Below are 23,373 nucleotides of genomic sequence, written 5' to 3' on the forward strand. Positions count from 1 at the left end.
TTATTTCTCTCTATCAAATAAATAAATAAAATATTTTTAAAAAAAGATAGGGACAGGGAATTGATCATTAGATTTTTGCAATGTTAGCATTATTAACTTGTGACTTTGACAAGAGGAGTATCTGTGAAAGTCTGATTGGAGTATTCAAGAGAGAAAGAGGAGGGAAAAATCACCAGCATGCAAACGGCAAATGCAGAGAAATCTTTCAAAGAGTTTTGCTTTGAAAGAAAATACAGACGTGGGGTGGAAGCAGTAGAGGGATGTGTGATTCAAGAGAGATGTGTTTTTGTTTTTGTAACCTGATCCTAATTACAGTATGTTTATATCATGTGCAGAAATGATAGAGAGGGTAAATGATGTAACTAATGAATTGAATTCCACAAATTTGAAATTGCAAATTTGAAAATAGAGTTAACTACTTGAAATTAAATTTCAATTATTTTTTAATACATCTATGCAATTTCACCGTACTGGGGTGTGAAATCCTACGTCACGTGAGTGCTTTACAAAATTGAGATATAAACTAGAAACCATAGAATTCACTCTTTTAAAATATAAAATTTAAAAATAGGTAAAATCCCCAATTTTTAAAGATAACATTCACAATGTTGTACAACCATCACCACTATTTCATTCCAGAACATTTTTGTCACCCTTAAAAAGAAGCCTATTAGGGGGCAGCTGGGTGGCTCAGTCGGTTGAGCCTCTGCCCCTCAGTCTCTCTCTCTCTCTCAAATAAGTAAATAAATCTTAAAAAAATATAGTTTTCTTTTCTGGAACTATCTGTCTGGTTTTGGCATCGGGGTGTCATGGTCCGTCTCAGGTGCAGCTTGCCTAGGCTAGAGACTCAGTTACTCAACCACTAATAGAGGTATTGCTGATATTTTTAAGGTATCTTTTAGATGCAAGTAAAATCCTTATCAGTTGACTGAAGTAGGGGAGATTATCGTAGATAGCCTCAGTAAGCCTAATTCAATCAATTAAGGCTTGAAGAGTAGAGCTGAGGCTTCTCTGAAGAGAACAAATTCGGCCTGTGGAGAGCAGCTTCACCGGGTGCCCAAGAACGCCAGCCTCCTTTTTCTCCCGGCTGCCCTAGGATTCGGACTTGCCTGGACCGTTCCCACAACCGCGTAAGCCAATTGCAATAAATCTCTTAGTACCTATCTCCTCCTGGTTCTGTTTGTCTAGTTGAACCCTGACTGGTAACACGAGATAATTAATACTGGCCTCAGAGAATGACTTGGGAAGTGTTCTTTTCTCTTCCATTTTTTGGGAAGAGTTTGTGAAGTGTTTAATTATTATTTAAATGTTGGTAGATTTCCCCAGTGAAGCCATCTGACTATTTGAACATTGATAAGATTTGTTTTTCTGTCCAAGAAATTTGTTCTACTGTATGTGCTAATTTGAAGTGGTTCTTTTATTTCAAAAAAATCTGGGACATCCATCTTTCCATGTTAGTATTCATTGATGTACTTACTATTTTGTTTTAAGATTTTATTTATTTATTTGACAGAGAGCACATGCAGAGAGAATGGCAGAGGAAGAGGGAGAAGCAGGCACCCCGCTGAGCAGGGAGCCCCATGTGGGGCTGGATCCCAGGACCCTGGGATCATGACTCGAGCCAAAGGCAGAGTAACCCACAGAGCCACTCAGGTTCCCTTCCAATAGTTACGGATTTTAATAATAACAGAGTATAAGTTTGACCACAGCAGAGCTGAACAGTTAAATGGGAATTGAGCTTTTATTATAGAAAGAATATAAGGAATATATAATCTTGTGAGTCAGAAATGGAGAATGAGGGTGTATGCGTGTTATTTTTTTCTTCCTGCCAGTGGTTGGTAGGTGAAATTAAGCTGGCTGTGTGGACTCCAGCTAGTTAGAGAAAGCAGACTCCGTCCAAAGAGGACAAGATCCAGCCAATTTTTGATTCCATGAGAATTTAGTACCACCAATTTCAGATTTTTTTTTAATCTGGAAATTGAATTTTGATGTTAAGCCTCTTGATTTTTTTAAAGATTTTATTTATTTATTTATTTATTTCAGAGAGAGAGCACAAGCAGGGGGGAGCAGCAGGGAGAGAGAGAAGCAGGCTCTTTGCTGAGCAAGGAGCCTGACGCTGGGCTCGATCCCAGGACACCGGGATCATGACCTGAGCTGAAGGCAGCCATTTAACTGAGTGAGCCACCCCGGTAATCTCTACCCCTGACATGAGGCTCGAATTCACAACCCTGGGATCAAGAGCTATGCGCTCTACCAAGTGAGCCAACCAAGTGTCCCAACTCTTTCAATTTTTTAAAATATTAGCCATACAATCAAAATTTTGTTTTAAAAAAGGGCGCCTGGCTAGCTTAGTCAGTAAAGCATGTGACTTTTTTTTTTTAGATTTTATTTATTTATTTGACACAGAGAGAGAGACAGCGAGAGAGGGAACACAAGCACGGGGAGTGGGAGAGGGACAAGCAGGCTTCCCGCGGAGCAGGGAGCCCGATGTGGGGCTCGATCCCAGGACCCTGGGATCATGACCTGAGCCGAAGGCAGATACTTAACGACTGAGCCACCCAGGCGCCCCTAAAGCATGTGATTCTTGATCTTGTGGTTATAAGTTGGAGCCGCACGTTGGATATAGAGATTACTTTTTAAAAAATTATTTGTAATATTTGAGATATGCAAAAACATATTTGATATATAATTAATTTATAAGCAAATCAATCACATGAACATGCAAGGACCAACCAACCAACTCAAAAAACAATGTATTTCTTTTAAAAAATATAAAACTACATTAATATACACTATACATTAATTAACAGTATTATAACATTACCAATATAAGTTAGCACTACATACATTTCATCTACTTATCTGTATGCCTCCTCTATCCTTTCCTGTTTTTCCAACCATCTTCCTCAATTTTATTATTGCCTTAGTTTTATAGTTTTTATCACATATTTATGCACTCTTCAATAATATTATTTGGTCTTTGAGCTTCTAAAGATTTTATTTATTTAGAGACAGAGTGCACAGGGGGGAGGGGCAGAGGGGGAGGAAGAAGGAGAGAGAATCTTGAGCAGACTTCCGTGCTGAGCATGGAGCCTCACACAGGGCTGGATTCACAACCCTGAGATCATGGCCTAAGCTGATACCAAGTGTCAGATGCCTAACCGACTGAGCCACCCAAGTGCCCTGTCTTGGTTATTTTTATTTTTTTTTTAAAGATTATATTTACTTGAGAGAGAGGGCACATGAGAGGGGGAGGGTGAGAGGGAGAAGCAGAATCCCTGGGGACTCCAGGATCATGACCTGAGCCGAAGGCAGTCGCTTAACCAACTGAGCCACCTAGGCGTCCTCTTGGTTATTTTTAAATTACTGATTTGATTTCTTTAGTAGTATAAGTAGAGGGATCATATGTAGTTTAAACCAGAGTACTTCAAAGTAAAAAATAGTTTATTAATATTAAAAATTATGGGGGTGCCTCGCTGTCTCAGTCACTAGAACATGCAACTCTTGATCTTGGGGTCATGAGTTCAAGACCCACATTGAGTGTAAAGCCTGCTTAAAAGAATAACAATAATAATAATAATAATAATGTCAGTTTATGGACATATACCAGAACAATCCTGGGAAAACTGAAACATGAACAAATTTCTAAAAAGTATATATCTTACCAAAACTCTCTCGAGAGGAAATAAAAAGCCTGAATAGTCCTTTAAGTAAGGTAACTCATAACTTAATTTTTTCAAGGTAACTTATTTTTTAAAGATTTCATTTGGGGCGCCTGGGTGGCTCAGTCGTTAAGCATCTGTCTTCGGCTCAGGTCACGATCCCGGGGTTCTGGGATCGGCCCCACATCGGGTTCCCGCCTCCGCGGGAAGCCTGCTTCTCCCTCTCCCACTCCCCCTGCTTATGTTCCCTCTCTCACTGTGTCTCTCTCTGTCAAATAAATTAAATCTTAAAAAAAAAGGTTTTATTTATTTATTTAATTTATTTATTTATAGTGTATAAGAGGGGGGAAGGGCAGAGAGAGAGGGAGAGAACCTCAAGCAGACTCTGTGCTGAGCATGGAGCCCGATGTGGTCTCAACATGGGCTTGATCTCACAACCCTGTGATCATGACCTGAGCCAAAATCAAGAGGCGGACGTTTAACTGACTGAGCTACCAGGCACCCCAATGTAACTTATTTTTGACTAACATCACAAGGAGACATATTAATTTCAATACACAGCCCCTTTCCTCACTTAGTCTATATTTAAATCCAGAAGTAAATTATTTTTATTTTTTTTATTTATTTTTTATTTTTTTTAAAAGATTTTATTTATTTATTTGAGAGACAGAGAGAATGAGAGAGAAAGCACATGAGATGGGGGGGGTCAGAGGGAGAAGCAGACTGCCTGCTGAGCAGGGAGCCCGATGCGGGACTTGATCCAGGACTCCAGGATCATGACCTGAGCCGAAGGCAGTCGCTTAACCAACTGAGGCACCCTGGCGCCCAGAAGTAAATTATTTTTAAACTGATCTTTTGGGGTGCCTGGGTGGCTCAGTGGGTTGGGAGTCTGCCTTCAGCTCGGGTCATGATCTTGGGGTCCTGAGATCGAGCCCTGTGTTGGGTTCCCTGCTCCACAGGGAGCCTGCCTCTACCTCTCCTGCTTGTTCTTTCTCTCTCACTCACTTTCTCAAATAAATAAATAAAAACTTTAAAAATAAATAAACTGATCTTTTTATGAAAATCTTCATTGATGTTGATAACCTTACTTTTTCTTTCCTCTCTTTTTTCCAACAATGTACAACACTGCTACTTTCTGAAAATCAAATATGTTCTCACACTGAAGAATGTTGGCTATGATGTAAAAGTCAAATTTAGCTGCAGTTTGATTTTATTCCACAGGTTTTGCTCTACAGAAAGAAGCAGCTATGCTTTGTGATCAAAATCCAGAGCAATCAAAGAGGAACCATAGTGAAGATGAAAGAAGAGGAAAGGAAAAATGGAAAGAAAGAGAAGGAGAAGAAAAAGAGTTGGAAATAGAAAAGAGACTGGAAGAGAAACAGGAAAAGGAAGAGAAAAATGAAGAACAATATCCCCAGAAAAGATTAGTCAGCAAACCCCTCATGGACACTCTCTGGGCAACCTTTAAGTTAAACAGATGCCCCACAAAGGAACATAGCCAATCACTTGCATTTGAACTTAACATGACAGTAAAACAGGTATGAAACATATTTCTTTACCAACGGGAGTAACCTGTGTAGTACTATTACCCATATAAAACAATATCCTTATTCTTATTTTTTTTAAGATTTTATTTATTTATTTGACAGAGAGAGACACAGCGAGAGAGGGAACACAACAGGGGGAGTGGGAGAGAGAGAAGCAGGCTCCCAGCCAAGCAGGGGGCCCGATGTGGGGCTCGATCCCAGGACCCTGGGATCATGACCGAGCTGAAGACAGACGCTTAACGACTGAGCCACCCAGGCGCCCCCCATAACCTTATTCCTCGATTCATCATCTACCCCACCTTGTTTTTTTTTTTACAGATAAAGCAATGGTTTTGTAAAAGGAGGAAGAAATACAATAAAGCTATGTACAAGCAGAAACCTAAGCAAAGACCCAAGAGGTAAGAATGTTTTTTTTAATCTTTAAATTTTTTTATTGTTATATTAATTATCATACATTACATCATTAGTTTTTGATGTAGTGTTCCAAGATTCATTGTTTGCATATAACACCCAGTGCTCCACACAGAACGTGCCCTCTTTAATACCCATCACCAGGCTAACCCATCTCCCCAACCCCCTCCCCTCTAGAACCCTCAGTTTGTTTTTCAGAGTCCATCACGTCTCATGGTTCGTCTGTAAGAATGTTTTATATGTAGAACACAAAGTTGTAAGGAAGTAAAAAAGGAACATATTGACTTTTAGAGACAGATTGTGTCCCATAGTTCTTGGATATCCCATAAACTCTTCACATTCCAGCATTTCCATTTGGCTTTGGCTGGAGAGTTGAATACGGAGCATCTTGAGAGTTCAGATTGCTCTCAGACATGGCCCATGGACATGGACGTGAACATGGTCCTATTAAACCTGACCTTCCAGATTATGAACAGTGGAAGGTAAAAAGAAAACCATTAGAATCTGTCCAGGAGAAGCTGCCTGCCCGAGGCCTAAGGGATCCATGCTACTTGGATGAAGCTTGAAGCTTGGAGATACATGGGTGGTTTTGCGAACAGTGTTTCCTTTGGTGTGTTACTAAATCGATTCAAATAGGGATTTGCTGCATTTGTGGTAGCTCTAGGGGCGGATAGTAAGATTTAATAAAGTGAGAATACATGTTAAAACAATCAAAAAACCACACAACTTTTCACGTTTCAGCCAGTGACACAAAGAACCGCTAACTGCCCTCTTTGTTATTCTGCTCGACATACAAAAATGCATGTGCATACACAGATATGACACCATTCACCATGTACTCATATTACCAAATATACTACTACAGCCCGAAGATGTTTATTTTTTTTAAAGATTTTTTTTTATTTATTTATTCATGAGAGACAGAGGAGGAGAGAGAGAGAGGGAGAAGCAGAGGGAGAAGCAGGCTCCCAAGGAGCAGGGAGCCCGATGCGGGACTCGATCCCAGGACCCTGGGATCATGACCTGAGCCGAAGGCAGACGCTTAACCATCTGAGACACCCAGGCGCCCCCGTAGATGTTTATTGATTGCAGTATGGAATTAATAATTTTGGTTTTTTTGTTCCTTAGATGCTGAATATTTGTGAGGCTTGTCTTTTCTGTGTTACCTATTGGCAGAACCTCATGTTGATGGAAAAAATGAAGCATAACATCAACATTTTGCAAAGTACTAGACTGTATATAGAATTTTTATATATTATTTATGTATGTTTATTTATAATTTTTTGTGTATTGCCTCACCCGATCATCACTCTAAACCATAAGTGAGGAAACTGAACTGCTGGGAAATAATGTGATTTTGGGGGTGCCTGGGTGGCTCAGTCATTTAAGCGTCTGCCTTCAGCTCAGGTCATGACCCCAGGGTCCTGGATGAAGCCCCAAGTCTGGATCCCTGCTCAGCGGGGAATCTGCTCCCTCTTCCCCTCACCCTGCTCTCTTGTGCTCTCTCTCTCTCTCTCTCTCAAATAAATAAATAACATATATAGAAATAATGTGATTTTATCAAATGGTACCAGTTCTTCTCTTTTCCTTCCTGCCACTGAAGATCCTGGTGTCTCCATGGGCCATGTCCCCACCAGCTGTTACCACTATTGTAAGAATAGTACCAATAGGAACAAGTCGTATCCAGAGTCTCCCTTCTGCAGAGGTGCCCCTGACGCCAAGATCCACATCTTTGACCTGGGGCGGAAGAAGGCAAAAGTGAATGAGTTCCCACCATGTGGCCACATGGTGCGAGATGAATATGAGCAGCCTTCCTCTGAAGCCACGGAAACTGCCCGAGTTTGTGCCCGCAAGTATGTGGTGAACAACTGTGGCAAAGATATTTTTCACATCCGAGTGTGGCTCTACCCCTTCCACGGCATCCATATCAACAAGATGTTGTCCTGTGCTGGGGCTGACAGGCTCCAGACAGGTATGCAGGGTGCCTTTGGAAAGCCCCAGGGCACAGTGGCCAGGGTCCACATTGGCCAATTCATCAACTCCATTTGTAGAAAGCTGTCGAACAAGGAGCATGTGATTGAGGCCCTACACAGGCCCAAGGGCAAGATCCCTGGCCGCCAGAAGATCCACATTTCCAAGAAGTGGGGCTTTACTAAGTTTAATGCGGATGAATTTGAAGACATAGTGGCTGAAAAGCAGCTCATCCCAGATGGCTGTGGGTCAAAAACGTCCCTAATCATTGCCCCCCTGGACAGATGGCGGGCTCTGTCCTCATGCGAACCTCGGCACTGCCCCCTCCTTATTCACGCCAGCCAATAAATCCTAGTTCTTGCAAAAATTATAATAACAAGGACGCCTGGGTGGCTCAGTTGGTTAAGCCACTGCCTTTGGCTCAGGTCATGATCCTGGAGTCCCAGGATCGAGTCCTGCATCGGGCTCCCTGCTTAGCAGGGAGTCTGCTTCTCCCTCTGACCCTCCCCCCTCTCATGTGCTCTCTCTCTCTTTCTCTCAAATAAATAAAATCTTTAAAAAAAATAATACTAATAACAAGTACCAGTTCCTAAATGTCTAAGCCTTAATTTTTTTGAAGATTTTATTTACTGGGGAGCCTGGGTGGCTCCATCGTTAAGCATCTGCCTTTGGCTCAGGTCGTGATTCCAGGGTCCTAGGATCGAGCCCCGCATCGGGCTCCCCGCTCAGTGGGAAGGCTGCATCTCCCTCTCCCGCTCCCCTTGCTTGTGTTCCCTCTCTCGCTGTGTCTCTGTCAAATAAATAAATAAATAATCTTTAAAAAAATTTTTTTAAAGATTTTATTTATTTAAGAGATAGAGCGAGAGCATATGCCGGGGAAAGGGGCAGATGAAGAGTCTTCTCAGCAGACTCATCACTGAGCAGGGAGCCTGAGATGGGGCTCAGTCCCAGGACCCCAGGATCATCACCTGAGCTGAAGGCAGTCCTTTAACCGACTGAGCCACCCAGGCGCCGCACTAAGCCTCAATTTGTGCTTGCACCTTCAGCGGCAAATGCTGTCTTTTCAGTTATAACCTGGGAAATATTCTAGGCTGTATCAATTTGTGTTTTATACGTAGTGTTTATATACTCCTAATGCTCTCTATTGAAATTCCAATGTGAGAGTATTTCAAATTTCTTGTGCCTTCTCCATCTCCATAACTTTACCTCTTCACCATTTCGAAATTTTTAAATGTGGTTTAGGAAGATTCCCCTTGTTCTTCAGTGGAAATTGTTTTCCAGATTTAACATATTTTTTTAAAGATTTTATTTATTTGTCGGAAAGAGAGAGAGAACACAAGCAGGGGGAGCGGCAGACAGAGGAAGAAGCAGACTCCCCGCAGAGCAGGGAGCCCGATGTGTGGCTCGATCCTAGGACCCTGAGATCATGACCTGAGCCGAAGGCAGATGCTTCACTGACTGAGCCACCAAGGCATCCCTAACATATTTTGATATATGTTAAATACGTGGACTGTCTTGTGAAATATTTTGTATGACACCATTCTCACGTATAGAGGAGTTTTGGAAGGTTAAGCAAGAAAATGTGAACCATTGTTAATTCTGTGGAGTAAACTGGATGAGGGGAGTGTAAAGGAGTTTCTAAACAGTTTCTTTTTACCTTACTATGGATTTGAAGTCTTTATATATAATGTACGTTCATTGACTTTAAGAAAAAGCAATGAAGAAATGACTAACCTCTGTGGAAATGTCCAGAGAATGTAGAATCTAATGGGTTTGGTGCGTCCTGCAATCTGTCAGTCTATCTCTAACCAGCCCGTTTTGACTTTTCTCTACAAACCTGATCATGCTCCTGGAGGGGCGGTTTTTGTCTGGTGGGTGTGACTGAGAGAAGCAGGGTTATTTAGGTTTTTTGCCAGAGGGAACAGACACGTGAACCCTGGGTAAGGAAGGAAGGGAAGGGAAGAAGATGACACCAGTGGACATAAGGACCAGAGACAGGAAGATGGAGCCTGAGTGGGAGTGTGGAAAGTCATCAATAAAGAAAGTATAGATCCTTATCTACCCCTGCTCTGATCTCTACCCAGATCTCATCAGATTTTGACATTGGTGTGATTTTCACCGCTCGTGTGGATGAACCATCTAACACCTAAACCTTAGAGATTCTGAACTTTCTGAAACTCACTGGCCTTCACCCACCTATGGCCAAGATCTGACCCTGTTATATGGGGTATTTCACACTGGATATCTCAAACTGCAAACCCCTGTCTCTACTCTTTTTCTGTTCTTCTAGCTGTTTCATACGGGCCCTTCCCCAGCTTCAATACAACCTCATATGGAACTTGTGATTTGATACCTCAATTTTCTTCTGATCTAGGAGTACTCGGCTGGTCTCATTCCGTGCTTTACAGTCTGGATTGTGTAGTTAATAACCGGGTCACCATTCTACCTCGGTTGTCTTGTGCTGCTGTCCTTCCACATGCCTGACAAAATCTCAAAATGAGTTTCTTTTTTTTAAGATTTTATTTATTTATTTGAGAGAGAGAGCGAGCACATGAGAGGGGATAGGGTCGGAGGGAGAAGCAGACTCCCTGCTGAGCAGGGAGCCCGATGCGGGACTCGATCCCGGGACTCCAGGATCATGACCTGAGCGGAAGGCAGTGGCTTAAACAGCTGAGCCACCCAGGCGCCCTCAAAATGAGTTTTAAAATGCCCTATACCACGGTAGTTGAATACAGGTGGCAAAAAAAAGTTTTTAAGAAATCACAGAAGAGTAAAACAAAATAGGGCTATTCGTTTGTTTTAGAGAGAGAGAGAGAGAGAGCGGGAGGGAGGGGCAGAGGAAGAGGGGGAGAGAAAATCTTAAGCAGGTTCGACGCCCAGGGCAGAGCCTGATGTGGGGCTCGATCTTACGACCCTAAAATCATGACCTGAGTGGAAATCAAGAGTCAGAGGATTAACGGACTGAGCCACCCAGGCACCCACGAAATAGGGTTTTTTGGTTGTCAACATTAAGGCCTCAGGGGCGGGCTAGAGTTCACAGGTGAGGACAGGGCTCCTTTTGAACATAATATAATTCAGAATAGTTTTGTTTTATTAAAAGCTTTATCCAGGGGCGCGCCTGGGTGGCTCAGTCATTAAGCGTCCGCCTTCAGCCCAGGTCATGATCCCGGGGTCCTGCGATCGAGCCCCACATCGGGCTCCCTGCTCAGCAGGAAGCCTGCTTCTCCCTCTCCCACTCCCCCTGCTTGTGTTCCCTCTCTCGCTATGTCTCTCTCTGTCAAATAAATATAATCTTAAAACAAAACAAAAAAAGAAAACAACCTTTATCCAGGTTATATCTACTAGATGGCGTTCATCCCCAGACCCTTGCTCTGGGCACGAGCACTAGCTCAGAACAGTGTTCAGAACTCGGCAAACCCATTTCCACTACTGACCGCTGCCATGATCAGTATTTCCCCAAAGACAGTGAAGGTCATGGGCCCTGCCACTCAGCAGTGCTCTGGGCGCTCCCCTCCAGGCTGCGGAAGGCTGCAGGCAGCCCCGCCCCCACGCCTCTTTCAGGGTGGGCTATGGCCCCACCCCTTGTCCTGCCCCGTCCCCCCAGCCCAATGGCCTAGCTTCACCCATCCATCGGATATAACACCCCTTCCAGCCCTCCCTCGGCCTCTGGCTGCTTCAGGAGAACTGACCACTCCTCCGTGCCCCGGACCGACTTCTCCCCAGGGATGCGGCCTGGGCCTGCTGCCTACTGCCTACTTCTGTGCTCAGGAACCGAGCCTAAGGGCTCCGATCCGCAGCTGCCTGCACCCTGTGATCTGGCCCAGGCCTACCCTGGGGCCCACAGGCTGGCTCTGTCAGTAGAGCATGTGACTCTTGATCTCAGGGATGTGAGTTCAAGCCCCGTGTTGGGTATAGAGATTACTTACAAATAAAATCTAAAAAAAATTAAAAATCATACAATTTTGAAGATAAATAAAATTTCAGCGGCATTTAGTATATTCGTTATGCTGTGCAACCACCACCTCTATTTAGTTCCAAAATAGTTCCATCACCCCTAAAGGATACCAGGTTCCCATTAGGCAACATTCTCCCTTCCCCCTTGCCAGCCCCTGGCAACCCAGTCTTTCTGTCTCCTTGGATTTACTGATTCTGGACATTTTACATAAATACGTGACTCTTTGTGTCTGGCTTCTTGTACTTGACATAAAAAAGATACATGGAGGTTATAAATATATTATGCTTCTATCCCTTGTTTTTTTAAGCTCATCCTCCCTCCTTTTAGGAGCTCATCCCCTTCAACTCAGATTTCATCCGTCAAAATCCACTAAACCCTTTCGACTCATTCTTTCCTCTCAGACTATGAACATGTTCAAGTCTTTCTGATCCTGAAAGCAATGGTTACCACATTCTAAGTTAAAGGTGATGGCAAAAATCAAATGTGATACTATTCCTGAAAGTACCTCGCACCCTGCTGTGCACTCTATTGAATAAGGCATTATTGTTATTTAGCAGCAGTAAATAAGAGCTCCAAAAATATTCCAGGTATGAACTAGGACCTTTTAAACAAATACTTGAAGTTCATGGGGGAAAAGTACAAAAAAACCTCCCTTGCCTTCTACCCTGTTGGTTGTAACCTCATGACTTTCCCCAGTGAAATCTGAAATTGGCTCCCACACTGAGGCCAATGAAAGACAGAAGAGGCCCACAACCCCAGATTAGTAGATGGCAGATTTAATAAGCATGGGAACTCATTAATGAGCCTGGCTTTGGGCAGCCACACGATGAATGGATCTCTGAATCTGCCTGCCAGAATCTTCAAAGTAATCGAGAGGCCTTAAGTGGATTGAGGCCAAAGTTACAGAGAGGCCTGAAGGCCGTCCAGATGGTCTCAACGAAACCTCGCTCTCTCAAGGCTGTGTCCTTCAGAATGGCTCCCACGGTGGGAACAGTGGACAGAATTTACATTCCAAGGATATGGGAGGGGATGAGGAGCCTCCAATTGCCCAGGGCTGGGTCACAGGTCAACCAGCGATCACATCCTCTCACGTGATTTCCTCTAACACACTACTTCTTGTGTGACAGGCTCTTAATTTTTTTTTTTTTAGAAAGATTTTAGTTATTCAACAGAGAGAGAGAGAGAGAGAGCACAAGCAGTGGGGGAGGCCGGCAGAGGGAGAGGGAGAACAGGCTCCCCCTTGCCGGGAGTCCAGACATGGGGCTCAATCCCAGGACCCTGGGATCATGAGCTGAGCCAAAGGCAGATGCTTAATGACTGAGCCACCCAGGCGCCCCCCCATGTGATTTAAGAAAAAATAATACATTAGCAGACGCATCAGGTCCAACCACACAACATTCTCTTTGGATAATCCTTGCCAGGCCTTAGCAATGTCCAAGGACATCCTATTTTGGGGGACAGTTCTTCTCATTGGAGACATTTCAGTGTCCAGTAAATACAGGCTTTGCCAGCTATCATTTAAGGCTTGTTGGGTCAATATACTAAGGACTTCTATGTGTGCTACATTTTTCTCCAGGCCCATGGAGAGGGACAAAGATGGAAGTCAATTGTACCAGTGAAAACAGAATGTGCCCGCCTGACCTTGAGGAGAAGGAGGCTGGCAGCTTTAGGAGCTTGACCTGGTTGTTCATACAATACTTGTTACCTGGGGGGAGACAACACAGTCAGGTGTGAGGAGATGGAGTAGGGGTGAGATATGCCAGATGAGGACCCCCCTACCCTCACCCCTCCCCTCTTCATCCCCTGCATATTCCATTCTAGGTAGAGTGCATTTCAACAGGTGCAGCTTGTAGCAATACAACAGGATCCCAGTGAGATTGAGTAGTTCCCCTCACCCAGGGGTGAAAAGTAACTCACCCACCCTGGTGGGACATCCCATTGCAAATCCTAGTGGATAATTCCTTTTTCAGGGACAATGGGGCTTGGTGTTCTCAGCAGCATAGCACACTGATCCACAGTAAGTGTTGGGGCATTGGCTGTTTCCCAGGATTTTTTTACTTTTATGACACTGAGTGTCTCAGCAGGAGTCCCCCGTCTGGCATATAGAGCAAGAAGCCCTACTGGTTGATCATTCCAAAGTATTCAAAAGTATTAAAGCCTGGGGCAGTACCTTAGTCCACCCAGCCAAAGTGGTTTTACTTGTTAATAATGCAACGTGCTGCTTTAATCTTCTATTTTTCCTTTCTACCAATCCTGCTGCTTGCAGGGTATAGGGGAGATGAAACCTCCATTCAGTGCCATGTTCTTTTGCCCAGTCTTGTGTTATCACGACCTTTGAAACGTGACCTCCGAAATACTGTCTATTGAGTGGGAGATCTCGGTACCCAGCTTCTCTAATTCCTTAACCGTGGCAACCTGGTTTGCACCGTGACCGGGAAAAGCTTGGGTTCAACCAGATGCAGTGTCTACACAAACCAGGGCAGATTTAGAACCTTCATTCAGGGGGTGCCTGGGTGGCTCAGTTGATTGAGCGTCTGCCTTCAGTTTGGGTCTCCATCCTGGGGTCCTGGGATCTAGCCCTGCCTCAGGCTCCCTGCTCAGTGGGGAGCATGCTTCTGCCGCTCCCTCTGCTGCTCTCCCCTTTGTGCTTTCTTTTGCTCTTTCTTCCACTCTCTGTCAAAGAAATAAATGAAATCTCAGAGGGAGGGGGCCCCTATGATCAATTTGCCAACCACTCACTGGTTGGGAACTGTGGCGGATGGACCCACACTCCTTTGGCAATTGCCTTGGGTGTTGTTTCGAACCCACAGAGCATACTGTTACTTCATGAACCAAGTGACTGTATTTCGAGAGCAAGCCAGCATCCTTGGCAAAATGCCATCCCACTCAAACACCTCAGGGGCACTCTTTCTATGCACCCGATATGCTATATCTACTGCAGGGTCAGCTGCTAGGACTTGTACCAGAACTGGGGCAGTAGCTTCCTGATTGCCAGGGGGTGTCAGTGCCTTACGCATGGGAAGACAGTGACGACTGCTTCAGGCTCTTGCAAGTGAACCCAAAAGTCTTTCCACATATATATTTTTTAATTTTTTTAAATATGTTTTAAGTAATCTCCACTACATCCAACATGGGTCTCAAACTCCCCACCCTGAGGACAAGAGTCTCATGATCCACCAAATGAGTCAGCCAGGCACCCCTCTTTCCACATATTCCGACCCCACTAGGGCTTATTGCTAAATATCCACCCCCTTGGGTTCTCATTGTCCAAGCCATAGGGTAGAGCGCTTTAGAGCAGTCCAGTTGTCCGCACAAAGGGTTAATGGCCAGGGCTTTTGAGTAATCACCAACCCAACTGCTCGAAGTCCAACCCACTGGCTGCGACGGTTCATTCCTGTTCCATCCAGATGGTGTCAGTGTGAGGCTGAAGAGCCACTGCGGTCCCCAAAGGCCGATTGCCCCATGAGACCCATCTGTAAACAAAGCATTAGCGGGAATTCCTCCCCTCCCCCTCCCCCTCCGTCTCTACAGGCCACAGGGGCCACCGCAAGAATAGGGGTGAGGCATTTGAAGGATTTTCATGAATTTCCATGGCCTACTTGCACTGCATTTCTAGACCGAGTGGGCCGAGAACAGGGTGTTCTTCTGCTACAAATAGGCATGCCTCTTAATCAAAGTGTAAGTCTGAGCCATGGCAAATATAATACTTAATGGTAAAACACTAAAAGCTTTCCCTTTTAGACTGAGAATAATTTGTAGCTGCCCATGATTCCCACTCCTGTTTAGTATTGTATTGGAAATCCTAGCAAGTACAATAATGACACATGCACACAAAATTACAAGGTATACGAATGTGAAAAAGGAAAAAAATATGATTATTTGCATGATAATTATGTACCTAAAAAATTACATCTACAGATAAATTACTAGAATTTTAAAAAATGAGCAAGGTTGCTAGATCAAAAATCAATATATAAAATTCTATTATATTTCAACTAGAAGAGAGGAAAATAAAATGTGGCAAAAGAATGTGATGTACAATAGCATCAGAAAAATCTCAAGGTCCTAGAAGTAGATGTAACAAAAGATAAATAACATGTCTACAGAGAAAACTATATTCTATTTTTTTTTTTAAGATTTTATTTATTTATTCATGAGAGACAGAGAGAAAGAGAGAGAGGCTGAGGGAGAAGAAGGCTCCCAAGGAGCAGGGAGCCCGATGCGGGACTCGAACCTAGGACTCTGGGATCATGACCTGAGCCGAAGGCAGACGCTTAACCATCTGAGCCACCCAGGCACCCGAGAAAACTATATTTTAATTTAAAAAATTTAAGAAGACAAGAGAGAGGTAAATCTTTGCTGTATTACAAAATTCAATATTTTAAATATGTAAATATCCTCCAAATTTCTACGCATTCACTGTAATTCCAAATATATACTTAAAATATTTTTTATTTTTATTTTTTTTAAGATTTTTATTTATTTATTTGACAAAGAGAGACACAGTGAGAGAGGGAACACGAGCAGGGGGAATGGGAGAGGAGAAGCAAGCCTCCCGCGGAGCAGGGAGCCCGATATGGGGCTCGATCCCAGGACCCCAGGATCATGACCTGAGCCGAAGGCAGACGCATAACGACTGAGTCACCCAGGCACCACTAAAATAGTTTTTAAAAAAAGTTTGACAAATTGACTCCGTATTTATGTGATGGACTTTGAGTCAATAACACAAGCCAAAAACTAGCCTAGATATTGGTTTAAAAGAATAAAATATGTGAACTTATTCTATTAAATATCAATATTTATTATAGTTATAACAATTAATATAGTACACAAGTAGGTAAGTAGACCAGTGAAACTGAATACAAGTAGGTAAGTAGACCAGTGAAACTGAATAAACTACATATATATGGAGACTCAATAAAGGTAAGTAGCCCTGCACACAAGTAGGTAAGTAGACCAGTGAAACTGAATAAACTACATACATATGGAGACTCAATAAAGGTAACACTGAAGAAAAATGGGAAAATAATCTCATTAGCCAGTATAGGATATTTGTTATCCATATAATCATTCTTATGAAAAATAATAAAATTAGACTTCTACCTCACACCATACACAAAAATCAATTCCAGGTATTTCATAGATCTAAATTGAGAAAGCAAAACAATAAAACTTTTAAAAAACAATATAATTGCATGAAGTTGGATGCGTACCTAATGCCATATATGAAAATTAACTGAAAATGAATCAAAGACCTAAATGCAAGACCTAAAACCATAAAACTCCTGAAAGAAAACATAGGGCAAATGTTTCATGACATTGCAATTGGGTAGTGATTTCTTGGCTATGACACCAAAGTCACAGACGACAGCAACAAAATATCAACAAATTGAGGGGCGCCTGCTTGGCTCAGTAGTTTAACCATCTGCCTTCGGCTCAGGTCATGATACCAGAGTCCTGGGACCGAGCCCCGCGTCGGGCTCCCTGCTCGGTGGGAGCCTGCTTCTCCCTCTCTTCCCCGCTTGTGATCTCTCTCTCTATCCCTGCACTCTCTCTCTCAAATAAAAATTAAAATTAAAAAATTAAAAAATCTATATCTATATATATATATATATAAACAAATTGGACTTCAGTTCAAAATTCTCAAATTGAGGGGAGCTTGAGTGGCTCAGTCAGTTATGTGTCTGCCTTCAGTTTAGGTCATGATCCTGGGATCAAATTTCACATGGGGCTCCCTGCTTAGAGGGAAGTCCGCTTCTCCCTCTTCCTCTACCCCTCGCCCCTGCTCATGCGCGCACGGGCGCTCTCTCTCTCTCTCTCTCTCTCTCTCAAATAAAGAAAATCTTCAAAAAATAAAATTCTAAAATTGTAAAAATTTAAAAATTTGTACACCAGAAGACAATATCAGCAGAGTAAAAAGGCAACCCACAGAATGGGAGAAAATACTTACAAATCATATCTAAGGAATTCAGAATATATAGCGAACTCCTAAAACTCAACCACAAGGAAATAAACACTTCAGAAACAGACAAAGGAGGGCCGTCTGGCTGGCTCAGTCAGCGGAGCACGACCGATGATCACAGGGTTGTAGGTTCGAGCCCCATGTTGGGTGTAGAGATTACTGAAAAAAAATCTTTAAAAATATAGGCAAAGGATTAACATTGTGTGTTAACTATACTTCAATTAATTTTTTTTACTTAAAAAATGGGATTGTGATGGGGGAGTCCTGGGGAGAAAAAGGAGCAAAAGCCTTGAATAGACATGTCTCCAAAAAAGATGGACAAATGACCAATAAGCACATGAAAAGATGCTCAATATTACTAGTCATTAGGGAAATGTAATCAAACCGATAATAAGATAACACCTCACACCCATTAGAATGACTACCTTTCAAAACGAAACAAACAAAAGACCCCCAAACCCCCAAGCGTTGGCAAGCTTGTAGAGAAACTGGAACCCTTGCGCATTCTTGGTAAGAATGTAAAATGGTACAACCTCTGTGGAAAACAGTATTGATAGCGCCTCAAAATATTAAAAATAGAATTGCTATCTGATCTAGTAATTTCACTTCTGCATATATACTCCAAAAAGATCTGAGATATTTGTACACTCATGTTCATAGCAGCATTATTCAAAATAGCTGAAACATGAAATCAACCCAAAAGTCCACTGACAGATGAATGGATAAGCGAAATGTGATATATATGTACCGTGGAACATTAGTCAGCCTTAAAAAGTAAGGAAATTCTTTGAGGGCGCCTGGGTGGCTCAGTTGGTTAAGCGACTGCCTTCAGCTCAGGTCATGATCCTGGAGTCCCGGGATCGAGTCCCGCATCGGGCTCCCCGCTCAGCGGGGAGTCTGCTTCTCCCTCTGACCCTCCCACCTCTCATGCACTCTCTCTCTCTCTCTCTCTCATTCTCTCTCTCAAATAAATAAATAAATGAAATCTTTAAAAAAAAAGTAAGGAAATTCTTTTTTTTTTAAGATTTCATTTATTTATTTGGCAGAAGGAGACACAGCGAGAGAGGGAACACAAGCAGGGGGAGCGGGAGAGGGAGAAGCAGACTCCCTACTGAGCAGGGAGCCCGACGCGGGGCTCAATCCCAGGACCCTGGGATCCATGACCTGAAGGCAGACGCCCAATGACTGAGCCACCCAGGCGCCCCTAAAGTAAGGAAATTCTGATATATGCTACCCCTCAGATGACCCCTGAGGACATCATGTTAAGTGAAATGCCCAATCACAAAAAAACAAATATTGGGGCGCCTGGGTGGCTCAGTCGGTTAAGCGTCTGCCTTCGGCTCAGGTCATGATCCCAGGGTCCTGGGATCAAGTCCCCTGTCAGGCTCCTTGCTCAATGGGGAGCTTGCTTCTCCCTCTGCTTGCCATTCCCCCTGCTTCTGTGCACTCTTTCTCACTCTCTGTCAAAAAATTAAATAAATAACTTTTTTTTTTACACTCTTGAGGTCTTTTATTTTATTTACACTTATCATACCATGAATTCATAGGGAATGTGTTCCAGGAGTTCAGTCTCCTTTCCATTAGGTCTCACAAAGTGTGCTTCTCTGGGTGGGGCAGGCTGGCGCTTCAGTTGAACCCAAGTAACTTTCTCTTTGGCTTCCTTCTTTTTCTGATCATTTTCCTTCACACGCTTCAGGAAGCTGCCTCGGCTCTTTGAGTCTTTAATATGCTCAATGCGTACATTAATTCTCTTGGCAAGAATCTTGCCCTTAACTTGTTTGTTTACAACAATGCCAACAACATGCTGAGTAACATTGTAGACTCTTCCAGTTTTGCCATGGTAACATTTGTGGGGCATTCCTTTTTGAACAGTGCCTTGATGTCCACAATATCACCTTTCTTATAGATTCGCATGTATGTAGCCAAAGGAACAACTCCATGTTTTCTAAAAGGTCTAGAGAACATATAAGCAGGTACCTCTCCTCTTTCCCTTTGTGTTGGTCATTTTGGCAAATTACTGGAAGATGGCGGTTCCGGCCGAAAGGTAAATAAATAACATCTTTAAAAAAGAAAGACAAACATTGTATGAGTTCAGTTATATGAGATCAAGTAGTCAAATCATAGAAAGTAGAATGGTGATTGCCTGGGGCTGGACTGAGGGCAGATGGAGAGTTACTGTTCAATGAGTATAATGTTTCAGTTTTACAACATAAAAGTTACCGAGAAGGATGGTGGTAATGGCTGCACAACATTATGAATGTATTTATTGTCACTGAACTGGACACTGAAAAACTATTAAATAGTAAATTTTATATTATGTATATTTTACCACAGTAAAAAAAAAAATTGGGAAAAAAAACCCAATATGGAATAATATAATGACCTCAGGACAGAGAGTTTTCAAAGAAGAAACAAAGGGCGCCTGGGTGGCTCAGTTGGTTAAGCGACTGCCTTCCGCTCAGGTCATGATCCTGGAGTCCCGGGATCGAGTCCCACATCGGGCTCCCTGCTGAGCAGGGAGTCTGCTTCTCCCTCTGACCCTCCCCCCTCTCATGCTCTCTCTCTCTCTCATTCTCTCTCTCAAATAAATAAATAAATAAAATCTTTAAAAAAAAAAGAAGAAACAAAAAGCATTAAGTAAAAGATTGATGGGGACACCTGGGTGGCTCAGTCTTTAAGCGTCTGCCTTCGGTTCAGGTCATGATCCCAGAGTCCTGGGATCAACCCCGCATGGGGCTCCCTGCTCGGCGGGAAACCTGCTTCTCCGTCTCCCTCTCCCCCTGCTTGTGTTCCTTCTCTCACTGTGTCTCTCTCTGTCAAATAAATAAATAAAATCTGAAAAAAAAAGAAAGAAAGAAAAGGAAAAGATTGATAAATTGGACTGCATTAAGATCTTCTGTTCATGAAGACATAAAGAACTAATACAAATCAATAAGAAGTCAACCAAAAATGGGCAAAACAGCTAAGCAGACATTTCACAAAAGAAATGCAAATGCCCAATTTTATTGACACCAACAAAGAAATGCCAGTTGCAAACACTATGAAATATACTTATATACTCCCAAGAATAGCTAAATTTAAAACCGCGATGGTGCCAAGTATAGACAAGGATGTAATAACTACTTCATATCAACTGTTAATAGGAATATAAATTTGAAAAGCCATTTTGAAATAAAATGTTTTACAGTATATTTTGAAGCTAAAAATATTCATACCCTATAAATCAGCAATTCCACTACCCAGAAAATGGTTAGAAATACATGTATGTGTATATACTTATATATACTTATCTACGCCAGGAAAAATATACACGAATGTCACAACACTGTCGGCTATAGCCCTAAACTGGAAACAAAGTTTGTCACCTTGGCACCCAAATACATCTTAAACCACATTTATTTATTTATTTATTTATTTATAAAGATTTTATTTATTTATTTATTTATAAAGATTTTATTTATTTATTCATGAGAGACAGAGGGAGAAGCAGGCTCCCAAGGAGCAGGGAGCCCGATGCGGGACTCTATCCCAGGACTCCAGGATCTTGACCTGAGCCAAAGGCAATCGCGTAACCAACTGAGCCACCCAGGCGCCCTTAAACCACATTTAATCTCCATATAAGGCAAATGGCAAAGTCACACTTCTGCCTAACATAATACAACTATCCTGCATACAACCGAAAACATGCTGTCCCCTGATAAGATGATGCAAAGTCTTTGGGTGATGTTCACCCTTCTCCTTGATACCCTGTAACTTAAATACTCTGCTAGAAAGTTAATGATTATTGGATGCCTGGGTGGCTCAGTTGGTTAAGCGTCTGCCTTCGGCTCAGGTCATGATCTCAGAGTCTTGGGACTGAGTCCCACCTCCGGCTCTCCGCTCGGCGGGCAGTCGGCTTCTCCCTCTCTCTCTCAAATAAATAAATAAATCTTTAAAAAAAGAGAAATAGAAATATTTGCCCCTCACACACTTATAACTCGTATGGACTGAAATGCGTCATCCTCAAATTAATGTGTTGAAGCCCTAACTCCCAATGTACTATATTTGCAGAAAAGACCTTTCAAGAGGTAAGTAAGGTTAAATGAGATTATAAGGGTAGGGCCCTAATCCAACAGGACTGATGTCCTTGTAAGAAGAGTAAGAGACAGGGGGCACCTGGGTGACTGAGTCAGTTAAGCGACGGACTTCATTTTGGCTCAGATCATGATCTCAGGGTCATGGGATCAAGCCCCACCTTGCGCTCTGTGCTCAGTGCAGTCCGCTTGGGATTCTCTCTCTCCCTCCTCCTCTGCCCCTCCCCTTGCTCACGCTCTAAATAATTAAATGAGTAAAATCTTATTAAAAAAAAGAAGAGGAGGAGGAAGAGAAACCAGGAATACAGACACACACACACACACACACACACACACACACACACACACAGGAAAGGCCATGTGAGGACACACCAAGAAGGTCACCATCTGCAATCCCAGAAGAGAATTCTCACCAGAACCCAAGTGCAGGGGCCAAAGGCAGGCTGCCTCAAAATGTGCCACTTTGGGGCGCCTGGGTGGCTCAGTCAGCTAAGCATCTGCCTTCGGCTCAGGTCATGGTCTCAGGGTCCTGGGATCAAGCCCTGCATCAGGCTCCCTGCTCAGTGGGAAGCCTGCTTCTCCCTCTCCCATCCCCCCTGCTCTGTTCCCTCTCTCGCTGTGTCTCTGTCAAATAAGTAAGTAAAATCTTAAAAAATAAATAAATAAAATATAGAAATTATTCTTACATTCATGGACTAAACAAACAGGTAGCCAACTAGTTTGCCAATCCCTGGTCTAGGTGATCACATCGGTCTCTTAATGGGTCCTGCTCCATCCTCTTCCTCAAATGCTCTTTAGATGTTCCTAAGCCTGATTATATCATTCCCTACTATATTTTTTGACTTAAACTCAATTAATTAATATATACTCTATTATTGATGTCAGAGGTACAGGTGTGTGATTCATCAGTCATATATAATACCCAGTGCTCATTACATAGCCCTCCTTAATGTCCATCACTCGGTTACAGCATCCCTCCCCCCACCCCCAGCAACCCTCAGTTTGTTTCCTATGATTGACAGTCTCTTATGGTTTGTCTCCCTCTCTGGTTTCATCTTGTTTTATTTTTTCCTCTCTTCCCCTATGATCCTCTGTTTTGTTTCTTAAATTCCACATATCAGTGAGATCATATGATAATTGTCTTTCTCTGATTGACTAATTTTGCTTAGCATAATATCCTCTAGTTCCACCCACATCGTTGCAAATGTCAAGATTTCATTTTCTGATGGCTGAGTAATATTCCAGTGTGTGTGTGTGTGTGTGTATACATATATATCACATCTTCTTTATCCATTCATCACTCGATGGACATCTGGGCCCTTTCCATAGATTGGCTATTGTGGACATTGCTGCTATAAACATTGGGGTGCACACGCCCCTTCGGATCACTCCATTTGTATCTTTGGGGTACATACCCAATAGTGCAATTGCTGGGTTGTAGGGTTTCAACTTTTTGAGGAACTTCCATACTGTTTTCCAGAGTGGTTGCACCAGCTTGCATTCCCACCAACAGTGTGGGAGGGTTCCCCTTTCTCCGCATCCTCACCAACATCTGTCATTTCCTGACTTGTTAATTTTAGCCATTCTCACTGGTGTAAGGTGGTATCTCATTGTGGTTTTCATTGGCATTTCCCTGGTGCCAAATGATGTTGAGCATTTTTTCATGTGTCTGTTGGCTGTTTGGATGTCTTTGCAGAAATGTGTGTTCATGTCTTCTGCCCATTTCTTTTTTTGTTTTAAGATTTAATTTATTGATTTGACAGAGAGACACACGGCGAGAGAGGGAACACAA

The 23,373-nt window shown here is 42.8% G+C and overlaps 1 protein-coding gene and 1 pseudogene across 1 annotated transcript; one reads left to right on the forward strand and one right to left on the reverse strand.

The window, feature by feature from the left end:
* The first annotated feature begins 7,237 nt into the window (after positions 1-7,237).
* On the forward strand, positions 7,238-7,939 carry LOC113935274 (60S ribosomal protein L10-like). The gene has a single exon (XM_027617016.2). The coding sequence runs from the start codon at positions 7,238-7,240 to the stop codon at positions 7,937-7,939; it is 702 nt and encodes a 233-aa protein (XP_027472817.1).
* Positions 7,940-19,036: 11,097 nt separating this feature from the next.
* Positions 19,037-19,516, reverse strand: LOC118357360 (annotated as a pseudogene).
* Between the last annotated feature and the right edge of the window lie 3,857 nt (positions 19,517-23,373).

This window comes from Zalophus californianus, chromosome 9 (assembly GCF_009762305.2).
Source record: "Zalophus californianus isolate mZalCal1 chromosome 9, mZalCal1.pri.v2, whole genome shotgun sequence".
NCBI classification, from domain to species: domain Eukaryota; kingdom Metazoa; phylum Chordata; class Mammalia; order Carnivora; family Otariidae; genus Zalophus; species Zalophus californianus.